Source organism: Embiotoca jacksoni, unplaced genomic scaffold (genome assembly GCF_022577435.1).
Source record: "Embiotoca jacksoni isolate LCO1_2020_lvr unplaced genomic scaffold, fEmbJac1.0.p SCAF_11, whole genome shotgun sequence".
In the NCBI taxonomy this organism is placed as follows: Eukaryota; Metazoa; Chordata; class Actinopteri; family Embiotocidae; genus Embiotoca; species Embiotoca jacksoni.
In genome coordinates this window covers 16,916,116-16,939,691 of record NW_027185241.1, presented here as the reverse complement: position 1 = coordinate 16,939,691, position 23,576 = coordinate 16,916,116, and the positions used below count along the sequence as shown (strand labels likewise).

General features: G+C 42.1%; 1 protein-coding gene across 1 annotated transcript in view; it reads right to left on the bottom strand.

Moving 5' to 3' along the window:
• Nucleotides 1–2,418: 2,418 nt before the first annotated feature.
• bckdhb (branched chain keto acid dehydrogenase E1 subunit beta) overlaps nucleotides 2,419–23,576 on the bottom strand; it is a 60,595-nt gene continuing 39,437 nt past the window's right edge. The window contains exons 9-11 of the mRNA XM_069143382.1: nucleotides 18,781–18,867; nucleotides 3,333–3,482; nucleotides 2,419–2,895 (exon numbers count right to left, since the gene is read on the bottom strand). Of these exons, the coding sequence (XP_068999483.1) occupies nucleotides 3,342–3,482; nucleotides 18,781–18,867 (228 nt within the window). The 3' untranslated portion in view covers nucleotides 2,419–2,895; nucleotides 3,333–3,341. The remainder of the gene's footprint in view (nucleotides 2,896–3,332; nucleotides 3,483–18,780; nucleotides 18,868–23,576) is intronic.

Genomic DNA, 23,576 nt, shown 5'->3' with positions numbered 1-23,576 from the left:
ACATCTACAATGTCTGCTCATATTGGGTGGAAAAATGGCACAGAGAAAATAGCACTAAATAAATGAGGCCTTTTAGGTTTACATTTCACTCAATATCAGTTTCCATGTTTCTGCTTTCTTCTGTAAAGTCAGTGCATAGATGAAAAACAAATGTGGGCAAATAATGAGATGGCATTGAGTGGGTTGGGGTGCTGGGTCCTAACATGCACCACAAGATGAACGATATGAATAGAAAAAGGCTCAAATGTGAGTTGACTGAGATGTCAGTAAGCGCCTGAAGGTCGGTGCGTATGTTGGAGTCCGACAAAACGTGCTGAAGTAGTAATAACTTGTACTGCTAAGTTATAAAATACTGGCTGGACATTACAATTCCATTTGATAATTTGGCGTCTTTTTTCCAAGCTTAGGACACACTGGAGTCATGATGTAATCAAGACAGTAATGTTGATACAGTGAGAGCACCTGGTATTCATAAAGGAGAAGAAACCACTATTCAAATAGAACAAATTTGGGTGGACTTATCATTTGACCCCAATTCAACCCAATTAAAAAGGCTACACTTCTTGATGTTTTTATATCAACAATGGATCAAATAAATATATTTAATGTGAAATAGGTCACTTGCAGTGACAAGACCACAGAAAAATGATCAACAAATCTGCAGTTCATAGACTTTCAGCTCACTGTTAGGATTTTTAGGCCAATAACTTCTTCACTCTTTACCCCGTTACCAGTCGCAGCAGACAACCATTTATTAAACCAAACAAACAAAACAAGCCCTGACAAACCCCAGTACATATCTAGCACCAATTGGCAGATGGACAAAGTTAACTCGCTTGTGAATAGTTAACTGGTTGGTTAATAACTAAGGAGAAACTAAAAGCAGAGAAAATTAGACCAACTTTTGTTATGTGATTAGTCAAAATTCGTAATCAGGTTTATAAAAACTGACACTGACACGCTAAGCTTGAGTGGACTGACGGTTGTTTTACACACTTTGGCACAATACTGAGCTGCAGAAACATGATTCCACATGAATGCTAATATTGTTCTAGGCCTAATGGATGGATAATTAGGCAGCAGTTTGTCAAAATATCAGCTATAACCCACACTATAAGATAATCAAGCAATGGTGCATGTTTTGTGTCCCCTTTAATACTGATTTGAGCGTAGCTGGAGAAATAAAACCTGGCTCCATGCAGCTTTTAGTGTCTTTTAGCTCATTGTTTTGAACTTTAGCTAACACCACCTTCAAGTAAAACTACCAACTTTGAATGTGTATGAAAGTTATGTTTTGGTTTTGGTCATTCGTGGACCTCAGAGGATAAACTCACGACACTGGGCAACATACATTTTTGTACATGGTTCACAGCATGCCTGATTGTTTAACAGGAAGATTACAGATGAGTTTTACATCACACTTTTTTATGCTTCAGAGAGCATCTTGGTCTAATTTGGTGATGAGTCCAAATTTGTAACCAGGTACATAATAAAATTGTGGCTGCAGGTCAAAATTGTAATTGATCATAATTTAAAGAAAATAAAACCTGCCAATTTTGACACTGAACTTAGACCATAACTTACACTTGTATGCAAATAAGTGTTTTCCTAAAGCTTGCCAAGTTATTTGCAATTGTATTCATAGTCCTTTTACATTTTTTTTGATTGTGCGGTGTTCTCGTGACATCCTGACCAAGTGTAAAAAAATAAACTCCATATATACACATACACACTAGCTTTGAGAGTAGTGAAACTGGTTGAACACAGCATTGTTCCACATCGATTTTATGTAATGGAATTATTGGAAGAACTCCAGCCTCTGATGGGCAATTTTCATTGTTGTTTAAGTCATAGATATCCAAGGATTAAAGATTTCTCAGACAGATGTGCAGTAAAAGTGTGCAGGGTTCAAACAGTGATCGATTCCATGACTCTCCGTATCAAAATCTAAATTGGCAGGAGATAGACAAGAAGTTTAATGAGGAATGATAGAAAGAAGAAAGATTTTCTTCTCTGGTAAAATGAAAAGATCTTAAAATTTCCCAGCTGTTTGACTGGTGGCCCACGACATAAAATTCTGACATTTTCTACAGTTTTACAATTTTACATCTTTAAATCAAAATGCTACTTCAACTGAAAAACATCAGTTCTTCTTTTGATTTTTTTTTTTCTTCCCTGCAGGGAGAACTGGATGGGCAGCTTGCTGAAAAGTAAGAAACTAATACAATGAAAATATTTCAACAAGTCGTAAAATACCTCTGAAATATGTTCCGAGACTTCATCGGAAGATTTAGCAAACTAAATGTACATTTCTCTGGATCTGATGAGCAGTGTGGACCCAGTAGGTCAGGAAACACTTTATTTTTGCTTCCAAAGGGACACAGTAAAATCCAGACAAATTCAAAGCACCAAACCAAATGTTTTCACCAAATTCTAATATTTTTATTGTCCTTAAAAACCACAGATCCACTATGTTAGTACAATAAGGTTCAGTTCATGTCAAACTAAATATAGATTGGAGCACAGTTGGACACATTCAATCAAAATAAACACCATAGAGAGGCAGATTTCACAAAGTCAACCCAATACCGTTTTCACCTCAGTGTCCAACTTTTACGTAGGAGGAAACTAAATAATGTGCATTATGTTGACAGCCGAGGCCAGAGAACAGTCTTACCATACACATCCCCAACAACAGAATGAGGTTCTCTCTAATCCAGAGATATGGTAACAGTCTTTTAGCTGCAGGATTCAGAAGGACGTGGAGCCCATCTGGATACCGCTTTCTGATTGGATAGTCAACCAAGTGTCTTTTCCTGGCTGCTCTCCACTGACTGGATGAATGGAGAGGAAAAGGTGCAAGAGCGTGGAGTTCAGGGCTACCAGAAGTTGGCTCTGGGAAAAGGAGAGAGGTTCAAGAAGTGAAAATCTTGGCAATCCACAGCGGATGGCAGATGAAGAGGAAAAGTAGAGCTGGATGGAGATAGTGAGCAGCGAGGATGTACAGATGGATTTCTGATGGTGTTATTACTGAAGGACCCTGGAATGTGTATTAGTCTGTGTTGTTTGGACAAAGATCAACTAGATGTGTAGTGAGGGGTGATATAAACAGTAAAAGAGTGTGCAGTAGAAAAGGCAATAACGTTCTCTGTACTGAAACCTCTTGTTCCAGATGACAGGTCATATTTAAGTCACCTTTTCATGCCTTCATAACTGCATTACTGGAATAAATAATACAGATTATACGGTAGCTGTTGGCAGGTTTTAATACACATTCAGCCTATGAAAATGACATACATCTGCTTCAAAAGAAGCCATCAGATCTTTTCTACCTGACGGGTTCAGTAGTTGATCATCCTCTTGATTGCATCAAAGCACTTCCACTTATCTGGGATGTAGAAAGGCTCGAAGATGTGAGGGAATGGAGTGTCGTAACCACACACCCTACTGATGGGCGCCTCCAGGTTAAGGAAGCACTCCTCCTACAATAAGAAAAAAACAAAACAGATGAGGACAAATACTGCCATTATTGGTTGCATGCTGTCAGTGCTCAGACATCTTTCACTCAGACAGGAAAGCTACGCTAACATGTTCAGACTGCAGTGTTTCATGTCACAAATACGTTCAGTCAAGATGTGGGTTGAATCAGTAAGGTCGGGTCACCACAGACCACAACATCCTGATCGACCATTTCATCACTCGTTTGTTTACATAAATATATCCAAATGGATTTGCAATTTTCATCATCTAAACACAAGCACATGCTTGCACACTGCACCTCTGAGAGACTGGTAGTAGTAACTCCTGTAATCCAGAATTAAATCAAATGTCTTGTACAAATGTGTCGAGTGTTTGGGAGAGAAAAAGCAGGTATTGTTTATTGTTATGAAGACGGGAGTGGTGGAAATGAAATGTTCAGTAAAGTAGCAATGAGATGTGCATTAAGGATCAATACAACCACAAACACCGAGTTTCTTATCTGAGCTTTCTCTGACACTGACCTTTGTCAGAGCAGGAGACATGCATTTGCTGGTGGTGTGCAGTATTTTTGAAAACGTTTTTCTCTAAATTGTGTCAGTACAATGGATGTAAGTGTAGCCTGAAGTCCTGGTCATTTTATAGGGAACGTGACCTAGATTTAAATTAATTATGCTTTTATTTAACAGAAATCAGTGACTGTGTGGCTTGAAGGTGTTTCAGACAATTGGGAATTGGTTGTCACAATTTTAACCCTCACCACCACAGCCAGATTTATAATCCAACACTACGACCCTGGATCGGTGCTTTCGCAGGACCAACCTAGTCTGGTGTAACCCGACCCAAATTCACTCTGTAAATATATGATTTTAGCCACGCTCCAGTGAGGGTTGTTTCCAGTCATTGCATCCCAATGGGCATTTGAAACCTTTGGAGCAGCGTTCAACCAAATAGCATTGACCACCAAGTGATGCATGTTGTATCCCGAAACTCTAACAACACCAATGTTTGAACAACTTCCAAGTCATTGAGTAAGCTACCCCCCCCCACCACACACACACACACACAGGTCCCTGATTGGTCCACCCTTCAGAGTGGCTGAGCAAACCTTCATGTGAACAGGGTTTTCAGACTATAATAAGGACCAGCCTTCAACACCCTCTTATTTAAAGAAAAGTAGACACCTTGTTCAGCCTTTCTCTGTCCTATCTAGAAGGGATATTAGATATAAAGCAGGACAACAAGTTTAAAATGGTTATTTCAGAAGAAAAAAAACAACCTTTAGTTTCATTATCATATCTACCTTGTATGAAATGTGCCAAAATGTCTCAATCAGGCTCCTCAGCAGGCCAGTACCTCAGGCAGTTTGGCTGGAGCGCAAAACAAGCCACGACTCGTGTCTCTATATTGACTTTTGACCGCCTCCCATGGAGACAAAGCAGAATGAAGTTGGCCAAAACACTCCAAATGGGACAAACCCCCTGATGAGTTAAATGAACACACTTGGACGCATGCACACACATTTGCAGAAACAGACCTGAAGTACCCTCTTTTCAGATTGAACTGACCTGCCAGCAACTCAAGCCACCGAAGCAAAAATACCCGGGTTGAAGTTGTACACCGCGTGTTCTCTCACTGACCATGACCTGTTTTTTGTGACACTGACTGCATCACAAACTCAGCCATTCATGTAATCCCACATTATGAACCCACCAATTGGCTGCCATGGAGCAGTTTGATGTTTGGCAGGGAAGGACTTGTATGTTTCACACTATGTTTTTCAGTTGTTATAAAACATCTGGCAGAGTCCGGGGGAATGTCAGACTTGATGAGGAGGCCGTTTGTGCTTCGGTGCTTTTACAGCTTGTAAAAATACAACACAACAAGAGAAACAGAAAGAGACGGAGAGAGTTGCTGCAGAAGCTTTGTGTGCCTGTGTAGCTCACATGGTACAAGAGCAGCTTTCCAATCAGGATATCAGAATCCCAAACAGGAAGACAAATCCAGCATTATCAAGATTGGATGCAAGAAGCAATCCATGTAACAGCTGAACCGTAAAACCATCAAACTTATAAATCCAAGCAGGAGAATACTGATGCCACTGGATAAAGGACGTGTTCCATGGCGGGATGTCTGTGGAGGTCATTTCTGATGGGATTGCCAATTATTTATATAATCCAAACTGCAACCTTTTGCATCAACAATGGATAATCAATTTAGCAATCAGTTAACCATTATACTACACACACTCCAAAAAAGATGGCTCCAAAAAATAAAGGGAACACTTAAACAACACAATGTAACTCCAAGTCAATCACACTTCTGGGAAATCAACCTGTCCAGTTATGAAGCAACACTGATTGTGAATCAATTTCACCTGCTGTTGTGCAAATGGAACAAACAACAGGTGGAAATGAGGCTATTAGCAAGACAACCCCTATAAAGGAACGGTTCTGCAGGTGGTGACCACAGACCATTTCTCTGTCCTCATCCTTTCTGGCTGATGTTTGGTCACGTTTGCATTTTGCCAGTGTCCTCACCACTAGAGGTAGCATGAGGCGGTGTCTACAACCCACAGAAGTTGCTCAGGTAGTGCAGCTCATCCAGGATGGCACATCAATGCACGCTGTGGCAAGAAGGTTTGCTGTGTCTGTCAGCACAGTGTCAAGAGCATGGAGGAGATACCAGGAGACAGGCCGGTCCACCAGGAGACGTGGAGGGGGACGTAGGAGGACAACAACCCAGCAGCAGGACCGCGATCTGCTCCTTTGTGCAAGGAGGAACAGGAGGAGCGCTGCCAGAGCCCTACAAAATGACTTCCAGCAGGCCACTAATGTGCATGTTTCTGCTCAAACTCTCAGAAACAGACTCCATGAGGGCGGTACGAGGACCCGACGTCCACAAGTGGGGCCTGTGCTTACAGCCCAACACCGTGCAGGGCGATTGGCATTTGCCAGAGAACACCAAGATTGGCAGCTTCTCCATCGGCGCCCTGTGCTCTTCACGGATGAGAGCAGGTTCACACTGAGCACGTGACAGGCATGACAGAGTCTGGAGATGCCGTGGAGAACGTTCTGCTGCCTGCAACATCCTCCAGCGTGACCGGTTTGGCGGTGGGTCAGCGACGGTCTGGGGAGGCATTTCTTCGGAGGGCCGCACAGCCCTCCATGTGCTAGCCAGAGGTACCCTGACTGCCATTAGGTCCCGGGATGAGATCCTCAGACCCATTGTAAGACCATATGCTGGTGCAGTGGGCCCTGGGTTCCTTCTGATGCATGACAATGCTCGGCCTCATGTGGCTGCAGTGTGTCAGCAGTTCCTGCATGATGAAGGCATCGATGCTATGGACCGGCCCACCCGTTCCCCAGACCTGAATCCAATCCAGCACATCTGGGACATCGCGTCTCGTTCCATCCGCCGACGCCACGTCGCACCACAGACTGTTCAGGAGTGGACTGATGCTTTGATCCAGGTCTGGGAGGAGATCCCTCAGAACATCCGTGGTCTCATCAGGAGCATGCCCAGGCGTTGTAGGGAGCGCATACAGGCACGTGGAGGCCACACACACTACGGAGCCTCATTTTGACTTGTCTTGAGGAATTTCCACAGAAGTTGGATCAGCCTGTGATCTGATTTTTTTCCACTTTTATTTTGAGTATGATTCTGAATCCAGACCTCCATGGGATAATGATTTTGATTTCCATTGATCATTCTTATGTTATTTTGTTCTCAACACATTCCACTATGTAATGAGTAAAGATTTTCAACTGGAATATTTCATTCATTGAGATCTAGGATGTGTTGTTTAAGTGTTCCCTTTTATTTTTTTGAGCAGTGTATTTCCCACCCTTGTCTTCCTCTTTCTAATCAGACAACATAGTAGATGGAGTTGTGAATGAAGACAAACTACTGCTCTGTATTGCAGAGTGTCTCCAGTATTTTGTGGTCTGCAGGTTCCCCACGCTTTTTAGTGATCCGGTCAAATCCCCGAACAATTTGATCAAATCCCTGTCGAAACAAAACCCTCCCAACACACTCTGTTTCACTCAGAAATCTGTCACAGTACAAAAGACTAAGTTGTACGCTTAAGTTTTAAATGCTTATTCACTCACACCTGGGATTTAAAAGTTTCAACTGTTGGGGGGAAACCTGATGTTGTTTCACACCTTGGGGAGACAACAAGCAGGGCAGGATGCCGCCTGTGTTTAAGCTGTGTGACAGGAAACGGTGTTGGGTTAGAGACTAAGCCCGTCACTTTTCATTCACAATTTTAACTGCAATGAAAACAAAATGTATGGTCTATAAGTGCAGTGCTATATGTAGCGTCTATTCACATGAATTCAAAGCACTTATGCATTGGTTCAAATATGTTCAAAGAGTTTCAGCTTAAGAAGACACCAGTCATCTCGTGTGTTCAAATCAGTAAAGATAATCAGTGATCCAGTAAAGAAAGTAAATAAGGACCAGCCCAGTATTTTACGAGGTCTCTCATTGTGGTGCCAGTTAGAATAAAACCCAGAACCCAAGGGGAGCTGCTCCTGATTTGCTGTGCAGGACTTTTTGATGTGCCTGGCAGCTGGATCCAGCGCCCTACGGCTGGCAGCCTGCACCACCCGGCTAATTAACTGTGATTAGCTTTAATGAATGTACACTGAGTGGAGACAACTAGTTCAACAAACCCTCCTTTCCTCTTCACTGCTCCGTTTCCTCCTTCCTTAAGGACCTCAGAACAACCCGAGACTGATTCTCTCCAACAGGCTGTGGCAGATCCTGACAACAGCCACTGTACTACGGTGATGTGAAAGCATAATCGTGGTATTTTCCATGTCTTTTCCCTTTAAGTTTGCTTAAGCACATTACTTTTATGTACTGATAAATGTTCATGGCCTTAGGGCCTGCGGCGGGTATTCAAACGCAGTTGTGTATTTAAAAAGTGTATTTGAGTAAAGAAAAAAAAAAGCATTGAGTTCTGAATTGGGAAAAGTTTGAGTCTTTGAGAACGTTAGGAGTCCTGCTCACACAGCTTCCAGTAATCTACACTGTGACTTCTTTCTTTGGGTTATAATATCTTCAGAAGTACATATAAATAAAAAAACCAGATTCTCCAGTCTTGTGTTGAGGATCATTTCAACATAACTTAATGCATGCCGTAGCTGGTGGTTTACAAAGGTACCTGGTGTTTTCTCGGGCAAAGTTCAGTCTTATTCACTGCAAACCTACAAACTTTGTCCTGCTGAATGTCAGCGTTGAACAGGAGTGTACTTGAATAAGACTTAGCCTGGAGCAAAGCTCTTGCACTCATAAGATTTTGTCTTGTCAGGTCTAGACCAACACAATCACTGCCTTTCTATAAATGTGCATCTGTGTTTCTTGGTTTGTTTGTATATAATATATATAGATATATAATGTACTGTATATACTGTGCATTTTATATTTTATATTTATATTTTCTACTGCTATTTACTGCTATTTTATTGCTTTTCTATTATTCTATTCTATTATTTTATTCTATTATTTCTATTATTATCTTATTGCTTCTGTATGCTGCTGTAGCGAAAAAAATTTCCCCTCGGGGATTAATAAAGTAAATACCTACCTACCAACCTACCTGTGCAGGCTTAACTGAAAATCTTTTTTTTTTTTTACAGTATTATTCTGACAGCATGACAGTGAGGGAGTTTTTGTCAAGGTATTTAAGAAATGGTGAATTTTTGCAGGAGAATGAAGATGGAAAAAAAAAAAGGTTCTCACTAAAATAATCAAACACCAGGAGGTGCTTTCTTTTCATCTCAGTGTATTAGTGAATGTGACACTGTGATTCCCCAAAAATCCATCGAGAGTACAACCCTGGAATCCGTTCTCTGCCCAACTACAGACAACCAGTCAGACAGTACCAGGGAGTTTGCTCATTTGTCTGGATCAGATCTGTAATCTCCTCTAAATACATTTACTGCAAGTGGGAGAAAAGTACAGTAGTCTGCCTGCCTGCCACCACAGCTGGACGAGGGACGGCCACACAACTCAGATTTCATTCAAATCGGTGTTTATCTTTTGAAAAGTGCATCATTATATATAATACAGTTAAATGTCAGACTGAAAATATGTCAACATGGCTGTATCGAAAAGCTTGGGTCCTACAGTGGCGCAGGATTTAAATAACTTGACAACAGGGGCTTAGCATCACAGTGATAATATTGTGTCTCCTGTCACGCGAAAGTCAGAGATTGTCAGAAACACCCGCAGATTGGGGGTTTGCAGTAAGACAGGGGAAGGACACTGCCAATATCACATGCTATATCAGCTAAGACAATGCCAGGCCAAACTAGCTGGAGTTCAACTGAGGACAGGCTCTAACTGTTTTTGAGTTCTCAACGTGTGTCTTAAGATCGCTCAACTTAAAGCCTGAGGTGCAGCTTGTGGTTCTTATCTTTATCAAGATGCTAAAATGGTACTTTGCAAAGTGGGAATGCATTTCAACCTGCAGAGTGACAGCTTTCAATGTTGCATTATGTTTGCAGAGATTATCTGTACAGCTGAGTCTGACTATGTACAGATAACCTTGACGAGTGCATTGTCCTAAAGCCTACTGTGTAATGAAATATTCAGAGGATACAATAACCATACAGAAAATACCATCCATTTTCAAATAAACCAAGGTGTGAATTACAGCAGGTGATACTGAAATATAGGGCAATCAATGAATGAATGAATCAACACATTAACTGTCATGATGACTTTCTAACCTGCCAATTTTCCTCATGTCGATATGTTTAATAAATAAATAATTTCACATAGACAGCTCGCTTATCCTTAATGCTCTGGAGCTGCCTTACCTCACCATCAACCAACCACTCATTAATGTAACTAACCGGGGGAGAATAAAGTCATTACTGTGCAAATCACAAGGAAAAACTGAAGACCAACAAGTCCTAAAGAAGTTATTACCACATACCATATTACTGTAAAATGTTTAAACAGACAATGATTTCATTTGAACAATGATTCGAATTTGCATTAATTACTTTCAAATAACAATTTGAAAAAGTAATCAATATAATGCAAAATATTCAGGTGTAAATCCAGTAAGTGGGAGTTTGATAGATTTGATCAAATGAGTGTAAATGAGTGTATTTTTTTGTACACTTTACGGTGCTGCAAATATAATTCTAAATGGATCAAATTTAAAACCACAAAGAAAATATGTCTTTAAAAATTCTTGCAAAATTATTAAGAACCAAAAACTGTAATCTCACATTTACAGACCTTTAAGTCAATATTTGGCAGCCATTACAGCTTCAAATCTTCTTGAGTGAGTCTCTACAGGCCTTGCACACCTGGACTTGGGCAGTTTGTTCCCTGTCTTTCTGACAAATCCTGTTTAAGCTTTGTCAGATTGGATAGGAAGCGTCTGTGAAGCCAGATGTTCTTCATGTTGTTTAAGTCTGGGCTTCAGCCGGGGTCACTTAAAGATACAGTAAGAGACTTGTCCTGAAACCATCTCAGTGTCATCTTGGTAGAATGCTTTAGTTCTCAGGCGAAATGCAGTCTGGAGGTTTTCTTCAGGGGACCTCTGTGTATCAACCATTCCCTCAACTGTAATCTGTCTCCCTGTCCTTGCTGCTGAGAAACACCCCAATGGCCTGATGCTGCCACCTCCTCGGCAGATGCAGCAGGTGATGAGCGATGTCTGGTATAGTCCTTTGAGTTCCTCCTAAACAGTTCAGTTTTTTTCCTCAACAGATCAGAAAGTCTTTCCTCTCATGCTCTCAGACTCCTTTAAATGCAGTTTGACAAACTGTAAACAGGCTGTTGTGTCTTTAACTCTTTTAGCTGCTCTGCCAGAAAAGCCTGATTGATGGAGTGCTGCTGAGCTGGTTGACCTTTCAGCAGGTTCTGCAGAAAACTTCTGTTAGACTGCCTGTTAGGTTCCTGTTCAAATCCCTGACCAAGGACCTTTTGCAGCCAAAGCCTGATGAAGGAAACTCTCCAAGCCTTACCAAACCCTCCTCTGTTCATAATACAAAAGTGAAACTGAAATCCATAAATGGATCTTTCTGTGAAAGCCCAGAAGCCTCAGGTAAAATGTGGAGGTAGTAGTTGAAGCCACTTTCTCCTGAAATAACAGTGAAGTTTAAACAAAGCTCCCAGACAACAGAACCCAGACTATACAAGTTTACCAAAAGCAGCTTATCTTTTTCTCCCTCCATTTTGAACCTCATAGGACTACACAAGTAAACAAGAAGGTGTGGTAGAAATTAAGACCAAGTGGTCACCCACTGTGGCCTCACTCACTGTTTTGTCAACTACAGTTTTGAAGCCTTCAGTTCGGCATTGTGGTCGTCGCTATCTTGGATTTTTGGAGCCAGAAGTCACCATATTTGGACCTGGGTGGAGCGAAGGGTGGATCTAACCAAGAACCCCAGGACACTACATACCTGCCCATCTATACCAGAAATGGGAGACGCCCTCAAACACCTCAATTTGAGGCCTAATATCTAATTCAATTTTGAATTATTTTGTGAGGGACCATCAGAACACTGATCAACTTTTCAAATGGAAGTCTATTTGAGCCAGACGTTTTTTGGAGCCAGCCCGTCCTCAGTGGTGTTGCAATTTAAGACACTTCTGCATTGGATTCATTTGCTGCTAATAATCTACACGAGTCTGACTCCAACGTCCTGACACCCATCCTGAATGTTATTGTTGTTGATGCAGGCCTGTGACTCACAATCTCCTTAAAAGCTGTATTTTTAGAAGCTTACTTCCATAAAATACTTTAAAACTCTCTTTTTATTTCATGACTTAAAGCCATCACATACACGACAACATGTTTTCTGCATTGAAGGTAGCAACAAAAGTTGTATCAAACCAAGGGTTTATTGAAAAGAGACTTCAAGAAAAACAACAACATTTATAGCATCAAAGCCAAGGAAATGCCGATGGAAATGGAAATGGAGAGAAAGAGAAAACAAACTTAATGTTCAGGCAAAAACATGCTTGGAAAGGTCACATTTTACTGCCTGATGTCAGATTCCATGACAGTAATCACAGTCAAACAGGATTCTACGCCTCAAGTAATAAGTTGATTAATGACTTAGTTTATCAATAGAAAATTAACTAGCAACAAAAAGCCAAATGTTTCCTTTATCTATCTTCTCAACTATTTATTTGTTGCTCTACTTTGTATTATATGATCACAGGCTGAATATGTTTGAATTTGGTCAGACAGACCAAGCAACTTGAAAATGTCAACCCGGTCCATAGGAATTTGTGATAGCCATTTTTCACCAATTATCAATTAATAGAGGTCATCATCAGGAGATTAATCAATTATGAAATTCATAGATTAATGAATCTGTGGTGAGTTTTGAGGCTGCAGCTCTGCTAGTGTTGTGTTGAATTCAAGAAGGTATTTATATTTCTATATATTGTTGTCACACTGAAATGGAGGTGGACAATAACAATTCAAAGAGTTCAAATACTACTCCACCCAAAATCTTATCTCCTTGAGTATCAAGCGCTCACCTGCTGCAGACTTTCTATAGGAGAAAGATGGTTTTGGGGAACCAGATTGCTGAATGGTTAAGGCCTAAAGAACAAAGGCTACAAGGTCCTTAACGAGTCCCTGGTCCAATAACCAGCTGGACAGACCTTTACTGCATGTCATTCCCTGCTTTCTCCCCATGTTTCCCGTCTTTCTCTCGAAAGTGCACCACCACATGAAGGCAAAAATACCAAAACATTATCTAATAAAAAGAAATGGTCTTATAAGAAAAAAACATTAGATTGTAGTTAGCTTAGATCCACAGCGGTTACAACAGATCCCCATGGTGACCGAGTTTAATGATGAAGGAAAAAGAATCAAAACATCCACACAATCCTCATAAACCACTCAAGCAACATAATCCACTCTCCTCTGCCCATCCATCTACTTGGTATATACAAAAGACTTTGCCAAAATATGTCCGAATACACAACTGCAGTTTGAGTCCGGACTCAGCCAAGGTACAAGCATGTTTCAGGTCTAACGGTCATATTCGGTTGGGAAAGGTGCTCCGAGATGACCAGGTAGGTTCATCTGGCCAGTTCCGGCACAAGCCAAAGCTGTGTTAGGTAAGGCAGATGGTTTATTATGTTTGTCATGCAATGTGCTTGTAACTGGCTGCAATCTGTAAAGCCTTAATGGCACATATTTTAAGAGGAAAGGGTTATTGGCTATTATACAGTAGGCGACCGTGGGCCATTATACCTTTTGTTTGTGTAGTGTCCTAAACAAACATATCACTTTCTCTTTGAGGAAGAGATATCTACAGTATAATACAGTGCTTAACAGTGTGATGAAGGCCTGGAGGTCGAGCTGCACCCTGTTAAAACCCAACTTTAAACAAGTCTAAAGGTTTCTTTCCAGCAGGAGCATCCAATTCATCTGAGGCCATGTAAAAACTGCACATCATTGCAATCAGTGAAAACACCAACAACTTACATTACCCGCACACAATGTGGAAACATGGAAATGAGGGGGATGAGTCACTGCCCAATTCAGCCCTCAGACAGAGAAGAGAGCCACATCTGACTGACAGTGAACACAGAGAGGATCGATCCGTTTGATTTGACAGCTCCAACTCCTGCACATTAATGAGGAAACTGCTCCAGGTAACACATGCAGTGTCATGCAGACAACAGGTATGATGACATTTGAGGAGGAAGACATAAAGCAGAATGGTATTCACTGCTACAGTAAAAGCCTCACAGAGAGAAAACACTCCACATACCGAAGATAGTTACCTCACCATGCTAAAATAGATGCAGTTAGGATGATGGGAAGTGGAGGACTTCACACCTAGCTAGGAATTTGTCATCATCTGTCTCTGACACATCTGCATTACAATGTCCATGCCTTTTGTGTTTCCAGCTGCAAGCAATATTTCGTAAACCACATTTGGGTAGTCAGTCTTAGACGAGTAGATTAAACGTCCCCAACACTTTCCGTGCAGCTCTGTAGAAGACTGACAATGAAGCTCCCCGAGGATGTTTTCCTTGGTTTTCACTTGTTGTTTAAAGGCTTACAGCAAAATCAAAGCTACAGTGCATCTGGAAAGTATTCACAGCACTTCACTTTTTACACATTTTGTTATATTACAGCCTTATTCCAAAATGGATTAAATTCATTTTTTCCCCTCAAAATTCTACACACAATATCCCATAATGACAAAGTGAAAATAGTTTGTTTAAAATGTTTGCAAATCTATTAAAAAATAAAGAATGAAAATATAACACGTACATAAGTATTCACAGCATTTGCTCAATACTTTGTTGAAGCACCTTTGGCAGCAATTACGGCCACAAGTCTTTTTGAGTCTGATGCTACAAGCTTGGCACCTATTTTTGGGCAGTTTCTCCCATTCTTCTTTGCAGGACCTCTCAAGCTCCATCAGGTTGGATGGGGAGCGTCGGTGCACAGCCATTTTCAGATCTCACCAGAGATGTTCAATCGGTTCAAGTCTGGGCTCTGCCTGGGCCTCTCAAAGACATTCACAGAGTTGTCCTGAAGACACTCCTTTGTTATCTTGGCTGTGTGCTTCGGGTCGTTGTCCTGTTGGAAGATGAACCTTCGCCCCAGTCTGAGGTCCAGAGCGCTCTGGAGCAGGTTTTCATCAAGGATGTCTCTGTACATTGCTGCATTCATCTTTCCCTCCATCCTGACTGGTCTCCCAGTTCCTGCTGCTGAAAAACATCCCCACAGCATGATGCTGCCACCACCATGCTTCACCGTAGAGATGGTATTGGCCAGGTGATGAGCGGTGCCTGGTTTCCTCCAGACATGACGCTTGGCATTCAGGCCAAAGAGTTCAATCATTGTTTCATCAGACCAGAGAATTTAGTTTCTCATGGTCTGACAGTCCTTCAGGTGCCTTTTGGTAAACTCCAGGTGGGCTGTCATGTGCCTTTTACTGAGGAGTGTCTTCCGTCTGGCCACGCTACCATACAGGCCTGCTTGGTGGAGTGATGCAGAGATGGTTGTCCTTCTGGAAGGTTCTCCTCTCTTCACAGAGCAACGTTGGAGCTCTGTCAGAGTGACCATCGGGTTCTTGGTCACCTCCCTGACTAAGGCCCTTCTCCCCCGATCGCTCAGTTTGGCCGGGCGGCCGACTCTAGGAAGAGTCCTGGTGGTTCCAAACTTCTTCCATTTACGGATGATGGAGGCCACTGTGCTCATTGGGACCTTCAATGCTGCAGAAATTTTTCTGTATCCTTCCCCAGATCTGTGCCTCGATACAATCCTGTCTCGGAGGTCTACAGACAATTCTTTGGACTCCATGGCTTGGTTTGTGCTCTGACATGCACTGTCAACTGTGGGACCTTATATACACAGGTGTGTGTGTCTCTCCAAATCATGTCCAATCAACTGAATGTACCAGGTGGACTCCAATCAAGTTGTAGAAACATCTCAAGGATGATCAGTGGAAACAGGAAGCACCTGAGCTAAATTTTGAGTGTCATGGCAAAGGCTGTGAATACTTATGTAGATGTAATTTTTTTTTTTATTTTAAATAGATTTGCAAAAATTTCTAAAAAATGTATTTCACGTTGTCATTATGGGGTATTGTGTGTAGAATTTTGAGGGAAAAAATGAATTTAATCCATTTTGGAATAAGGCTGTAACATAACACAATGTGGAAAAAGTGAAGCGCTGTGAATACTTTCCAGATGCACTGTACTTCATAGAATAAATTGGGCTACACAAAAACACAATCAGTTTGAAAATCAGTGGTACTTCCAATGTTTTAGGACAACAAAAACTTGTTCTATGCAGTTTAAAATGGTTTGAGGATTTTTCCTGTCAGAGGCTCGGAACACAAGACAAATATCGGTACATAAACTAAGAGCCTTATCAATATCAAACAAACAATAAAGTAATAATAAGTGTATGCAATCAAGAAATATGATGCAATTTGTTTTCAGGAAAGAAAAATAACATCACACATTACGGACCAAATCTTTAGTTTTCAAGCAGTTTAGTGTGGAGGAGTGCAACCCAGGTTGTCTGTAGCTACAATTAACAGGTGGTCCTTAAACACCTCACGTGCAAGTTATTGCCCGTTGCTACGATTTTCTAATGTTCCCTAAATGCCTCGCATGCTAACGCTAGATGTCGCAAGCTGTGCACAGTGAAGCCCATGCAGGTCAGAAAGATATGAGGCCAAAGATTAGTTTGAAAACAGTGAAATAAGTCGTTCTAATGTAAGATTTATATACACTCACCGGACACTTTATTAGGTACACCTTGCTAGTACCGGGTTGGACCCCCTTTTGCCTTTAGTACTGCCTTAATTCTTGGTGTCATAGATTCGATTAGACTTATTGTAAGTCGCTTTGGATAAAAGCGTCAGCTAAATGAAATGTAATGTAATTCAACAAGGTGCTGGAAACATTCCTCAGAGATTTTGGTCCATATTGACATGATAGCATCACGCAGTTGCTGCAAATTTGTCGGCTGCACATCCATGATGCGAATCTCCAGTTCCACCACATCCCAAAGGTGCTCTATTGGATTAAGATATGGTGACTGTGGAGGCCGCTGGAGTCCAGTGAACTCATCGTCATGTTCGAGAAACCAGATTGAGATGATTTGAGCTTTGTGACATGGTGCGTTATCCTGCTGGAGGTAGCCATCAGAAGATGGTACACTGTGGTCATAAAGGGATGGACACGGTCAGCAGCAATACTCCGGTAGGCTGTGGCATTTAAATGATACTCAATTGGTGCTAAGGGGCCCAGAGTGTGCCAAGAAAATATCCCCCACACATTACACCACCACCACCAGCCTGAAGCGTTGATTCAAGGCAAGATGGTTCCACGCTTACATGTTGTTTACGCCAAATTCTGACCCAACCATCTGAATGTCGCAGCAGAAATCGAGACTCATCAGACCAGGCAACATTTTTCCAATCTTGGTGATCCCGTGCAAATTGTAGCCTCAGTTTCCTGTTCTTAGCTGATAGGAGGCACCCGGTGGTCTTCTGCTGTTGGAGCCCATCTGCTTTAAGGTTCCACGTGTTGTGCGTTCAGAGATGGTTTTCTGCATACCTCGGTTGTAACGAGTGGTTATTTGAGTTAACGTTGCCTTTCTATCATCTGGAACCAGTCTGGCTGTTCTCCTCTGACCTCTGGCATTAATAAGGCATTTTCGCCCAGAGAACTGCCGCTTGCTTGATATTTTCTCTTTTTCGGACCGTTCTCTGTAAACCCTAGAGATGGTGGTGCATGAAAATCCCAGTAGATCAGCAGTTTCTGAAAGACTCAGACCAGCCCGTCTGGCACCAACAACCATGCCACGTTCAAACTCACTTAAATCAACTTTCTTCCCCATTCTGATGCTCGGTTTGAACTTCAGCAGGTGGTCTTGACCATGTCTACGTGCCTAAATGTATTGAGTTGCTGCCATGTGATTGGCGGATTCAATATTTGCATTAACAAGCAGTTGAACAGGTGTACCTAATAAAGTGGCCGGTGAGTGTAAATTGTAACCCAGTAAATTGATCTACATGGCGAGCCGCTCAAGTAAAGGCTACATATAGTAAACGTTGCGGCTCAGTGACGCTGTGATTCACTTCTGCATAAACCTGGCCAACCACATTTATAGCCACTACTGACTGGTAGGGAGCATAATTCCTTTGGTGCTCTAGGGTTTTCAATGGTAGACATGCAGAATCAACTATCAGCAGTACCTGTTTGCTATGTAGCCATGGATGTACAGACCACACTGGATTACTTTGACACTTGAGAAAACAAGAAACCTCTTCTTACATTTTGTATTTACAGTATTTGCAACGGGCATTGGAGTTAATCTTCTGTAAATGTAAGTCACAGTTAACCCAAATATATGTGTGCCGAATCTGAGCAGAAATATAATTTTTGATGCAAATTGCACTAAAGACCATTAAATGGGTCTAAGTACTTTAATTGATTGCCTCTATGAGCTGTTTGTCACCGCCACTGCTGCAGTTCTGACTGCTGACTGTGTTGGTGAGCAGCCAAATCAGCTTCTCTTCCACCTCACACATGATCTCTGCCTCACCGCTCCCCCTCACCTTCCCTACCTCACAGTTTGAAAACCACATTCTCTCCTCAGTGAGAGCCTAATTGAGCTTTATTACAAAGAGGGACTTTTATTGAGAAAACCATTGCAACCTATTAAGACCAATACCTTTGAAGACCGCCTCCTACCCCAGGCAGCTACACAGCCCAATAAAATGTCATAAAATACAGTGTGTTCTTAACACATAGGGTACACACACTCACCTGTACTGTGGTGCCAATTTCAGAAGCGAAACCTCCTGTCACTGGTGCCTCATGGCTGATGAGCAAACGTCCAGTTTTCACCACCGACTGAAAAACAAAAGTAAAATGACACAATCAGATAAGTGGAGTTTTGACTGAGGATGATCAGAAGACGCTTGCACACAAATGTCTGTGTGTTTGGGTGTGTCATAGATGTATGGGATCCTCTGCAGAGGTGAGAGGTTATCTCCTGGAGGTGCCACACTTGAGGCTGAATGTTGGCCAGAAGACGGGTGTTACCAAGTCAGAGTGGTTCAGTTACTGCCCGCTGTGGTATGCTATATCTGTATACTTCCCTCAGGCTGCGTGTGTCTGGCTGTGTTACGCCGTGGGTGTGAGTGTGAGTGCATGTATAAAATGGATATGACACAACAGTATAAGCTGCAGGGTTGATTTAGGCTGGTACACAGGGCCAACAGGACAATCATGGACATTAGAGGTCTCAGCCTCCTAGGCATTTACATCTGGGTTTTCTACAACCTGACATTACTGCAGAAGGATGCCTCTGCTCCACCCGTTATCTACCACAGCATAAAACCAATACTATACTATAATCTCATCCACTTGCCGCTGGTCCAAACCAAAGCTATGTCTGCTCTTTGCAACTTCAGCAAACCTTTTCTCTCCTCTGTCCGAGGTGCAACCCAAACGTTAAGAGACTGATCCTGGTGTGCATAAACAGGAGCGCAGCACTTGTGTCAGTAAATATTCCAAGTAACATCACTTGATCAACATCATCACCCGTGTTGAGTATTTTTGTGACTACTGGCATGTGCACATTTGTGATTTCACCATGGGTCTTAATTTAAGCAGCATGCATCAAATTTTGAAATTCTTCAGAAAGGCTATGGCAATGAGTTGGTTGAGCTGTTATAAGTGGCATTTTGACATTTCAATAGTGGCTGAACGTCACTGTCTGGGACCGAAGATGGCGCCAGGTCAGGAGCGCAACCGGGAGGATTTTCTTTGACATTTCCAGGTGTGCGTTGTGACTTCGTCCCCCAGGGTGAGACTGTCAACACCGAGTTCAGTTGTGATGTTCTGGAGTGTCTGAGTGAAAATATTCAGTACAAATGACCTGAATTGTGGTGCCATGGCACTTGGGTTCTCCAACACACCCTTTTACAGAATGTTTAAACGCTCCACAAAAAACAATTGTTGCTGCCCACCACCTCAACCCACCAAATTGGCTCCCTGTGATTTCTTTCTGTTCCACAAACTTTGATGTGTGCTCTCGGCTCAAATCCATAATAAAAATCACAAGTATGCACATACCAGTGGTCACAAAAGCGTGTGTTACTCAGGTACTGATGTTGATGAGGCAACATAACTTTGAATACTTACTCATGAAAGTTATAGCTTCCTCTGTTCTATGCACATCACCGTGCTGCGCTCCATTTGTGAGTGACGGGAACAATCTTGGTACTTCTTGATTGAACCTCAAAGTTGTGATAGTTTATGAAATAAACCTATACATTTGGCAAAAACCTCTGATATCAATGGCTATCAGCACATTATTTTGAGATCTACAACTTTTACCAGCATTTAAAAGCAATGTGTGAGTAGAATCTGTGGTCCATGTTAAAGAATGTGGATGGATTGTCCACTGAAAAAACGTCACTGTGCAACACACTCTTCATTTAAACACAGCTGGGTGAACATCACATACCTCTCCATCCCTCAAAGCCACAAACCAAACCAAACTGACTGTTGGAACTAAATAACCTACTCAAAATAAGCATTATATGTCCATAAGGCTCTTTAAATTCAGTCTGACTGGCACACACACACACACACACACACACACACACACACACGAGCATTCTGGGCCCTCAAGCTGATGCTACACTTGCAAATGTTTACATTGCTGAGGTCCCGGCTTTGGCTGTGAAGCACTGAATAACTGTGGCTATCTGTGCCACTACCACTCGTGAGTATTGAAGGCTAAATGAGCCAGCGATGTGTCACTAACACCAACATGCCTCAGGGCAGACTGTAAACACTGTCATAAGTCGAGCTATTTAGCAAAATGAAAAGAATTTGTGTAGAAAAATCAATGATTGACCAATTAACAGAGGCTTATTTAGCAATCCTTAAAGAGCTGAGGTGAATGAGTTCAGTATGCAAAATATACTGATTATATGACGTTATCTTCAGGAATGTGGAAGTTAATAACAACACTGGAAGACAATAAGAGTTGGCAATCGGCACAGAGAGGAGGAATCAAGCGAGGGGCTGAGAGATGGGCGATGTCTTGATATGACATGTTGCTGTTAGGCTTGCCTTAGCACGATGACTCATACAGGTCTGGTGACTAAACAGAGCTGGGGCCCAATCTTCTACCCCGCCCTGATGCTGAACCCATTCTTCATCTTACGCAAACACTTGCACAAATACTGTGTTAACATAACTTCCAATTTACACTGTGACACCAGCATCGCCCTGATCTCCCATGTTGGTCATCTCCCCCCCGAGGGGACGTCCATCACAGTGCTCGCTGCATCAGGATTGCATTCTTCAGATGCTTTTGGCACAAAAGGAGCCAGCCACTGTTTTTACAATATCGTGGGATAGAATTTCAGACACTGGGGGCCAGGGGAAACTCATGACCTATTTAATAGACTTGTACCAAATCTTTGCAGCTTAAACACAGCATAGTTACTGGCAACTGGCTCAAGCTAACTCGGGTCACGCTATTCCAGATGTAGCTTGGTGAAAAATGGCAAAATGCAGTAATGTCTGAGACCTGTGGCAGCGGGTACACTGGTACGGTAGGTAATGCAGATCACACCATGAGCTGCAGTCACGGCATTTCAGTCACAGACATTAGAGGAGAAAAATAAACTAAAATCCACACTACTACATTAAAACAATCACATTTGCTTGCCTTTCTGCTGCTGAACATATTACATAAACATCCAAAAACATGCACCTCAGGTCAGGTTACCTGGCGCCGCGCTAGTGGCAGCCTGTTGCAGCAGCTCCCCCCTGAGAGCCCCCCTGCTGTAGCGAAGAAATTTCCCCTCGGGGATTAATAGAGTGAAATAAAATTTAAAAAAAATAATAAAAAAAATATTGAACTTTGGGTAAATAATCCAACAAATTTGTGCAAATTACTGCACATTTTAATATAACAGCTGTCTATGCTGGACTAACTGACATGCCTAGTTTATCTAGATACCAACGGTGTAGGTTTTCGATTTATAATTCAACATTGGATTATTGCTGTTGATATGATGAGGTCATATCCTGCTCCACCTTTTTTATTCTTGAATATGGGACTTTTCCACGCTGTTGCAGTTGTTTCATTCTCCATGTCACAGAGCAGGAAAGGCTCCAGTTATCTAAGTTTTCCATCCATTATCTATACCCGCTTTATCCTGAACAGGGTCACGGGGTGGCTAAAGCCTATCCCAGCTCACTTTGGACGAAGGCAGGGCACACCCTGGACAGCTCACCAGTCCATTACAGGGCCATTATCTATGTTTTCAACAATCTAATGATATCAGAAACCTGTGAGAGGAAGCTGGTTTATGACCAAAGTTTCTGGTCATAAACCAAATTCCTGATCATCTGGTTCATTTTTAGAGAGAAAGACCGTGCATCGCCAAAGTCATTAGGATTAATCCTCTGGGCCCCTGGACTTCACTGAAAACCTCAAATGGTGGTGCTGGATGAAAAGACAGGGGATGACCAAAGTCATTAGGACTAATTGTCCGGGCTCCATGAATGGATGTTGGGATATTTCATTCGATAAAAGAACATGTTGAGCTGCTGGTAGAGAATCGATTCATCCTCTGCAGAACATGAATATCTGTACAAAACGTCACGGTGACCCATCCCATTTATTTTTATGGGGGAAAAGTGGTGAACAGATTGACATTACTATCCGTTGAGGCAAGCAGATAGAGGCACTCAACAAGCAAGATCAAAGTCAGCAGAGTCTGAACAAAAGTTAATGATAATCCTTTGGATATACTTCGAACTGGACTCATAGAGCAGCACTTCCATCCCTTCAGAAACACTGCCAGCATTGTTAAAATGAATTCATGATAAAACAAAAGCCGTTTTACATTTGTCTCTCGAAAGACCCCTTTGGGTACACATTTCTCTCTTTGTTTCAATGAACCACTTTTACCATCTACACTGAAGGGCAACTGTAATGGCTTCTGTCGTCAAATTTCCAGTCTATCTGTTGCCGGCCTTACACTGCAGCTGTCCAACTCAATGCCTGAACTTCAATTACACATCATTTCAAGAGACATTAAAAAGACACACACAGACTCAGTCATTTTTACATCTCTGACAGGGGCCTGTGACAGGACTCCAACTTCAACATAGCAATTGTGGCTGTAGCCTTTAACCCAGTTGCTTCCGGTTGCTGGAAGGGTTTTCAGGAGACAGAACCACCCGCTCTCATCATGCGGTTTGACCCTTTTCTCCAAAGGCAACCAGGCCTCTTATTTGCCCATGACCGCCACCTTTTATGTCAGTGAAACTGGGACTCAAAACGGGGCAAAGCTGCTACTTTTAAGACAGCGGTGGAGCCTAAGGAAGTCCACTGGACACTGTAGGGAAGATGACCAGTTAGATGCGTCCAAGGGGAGAAATTATATGCTTTCAGTGGGGAAAGGACAGTTAAACATGTCATGAATCTTTTGATTTAACCTCAGGACAACGGCTGGCAGGGGGATCTCTTTGTTTTGGTAAAACCATGGACACTTGTCTGATGAGTTTATTAGTAACGGGTTCACGGC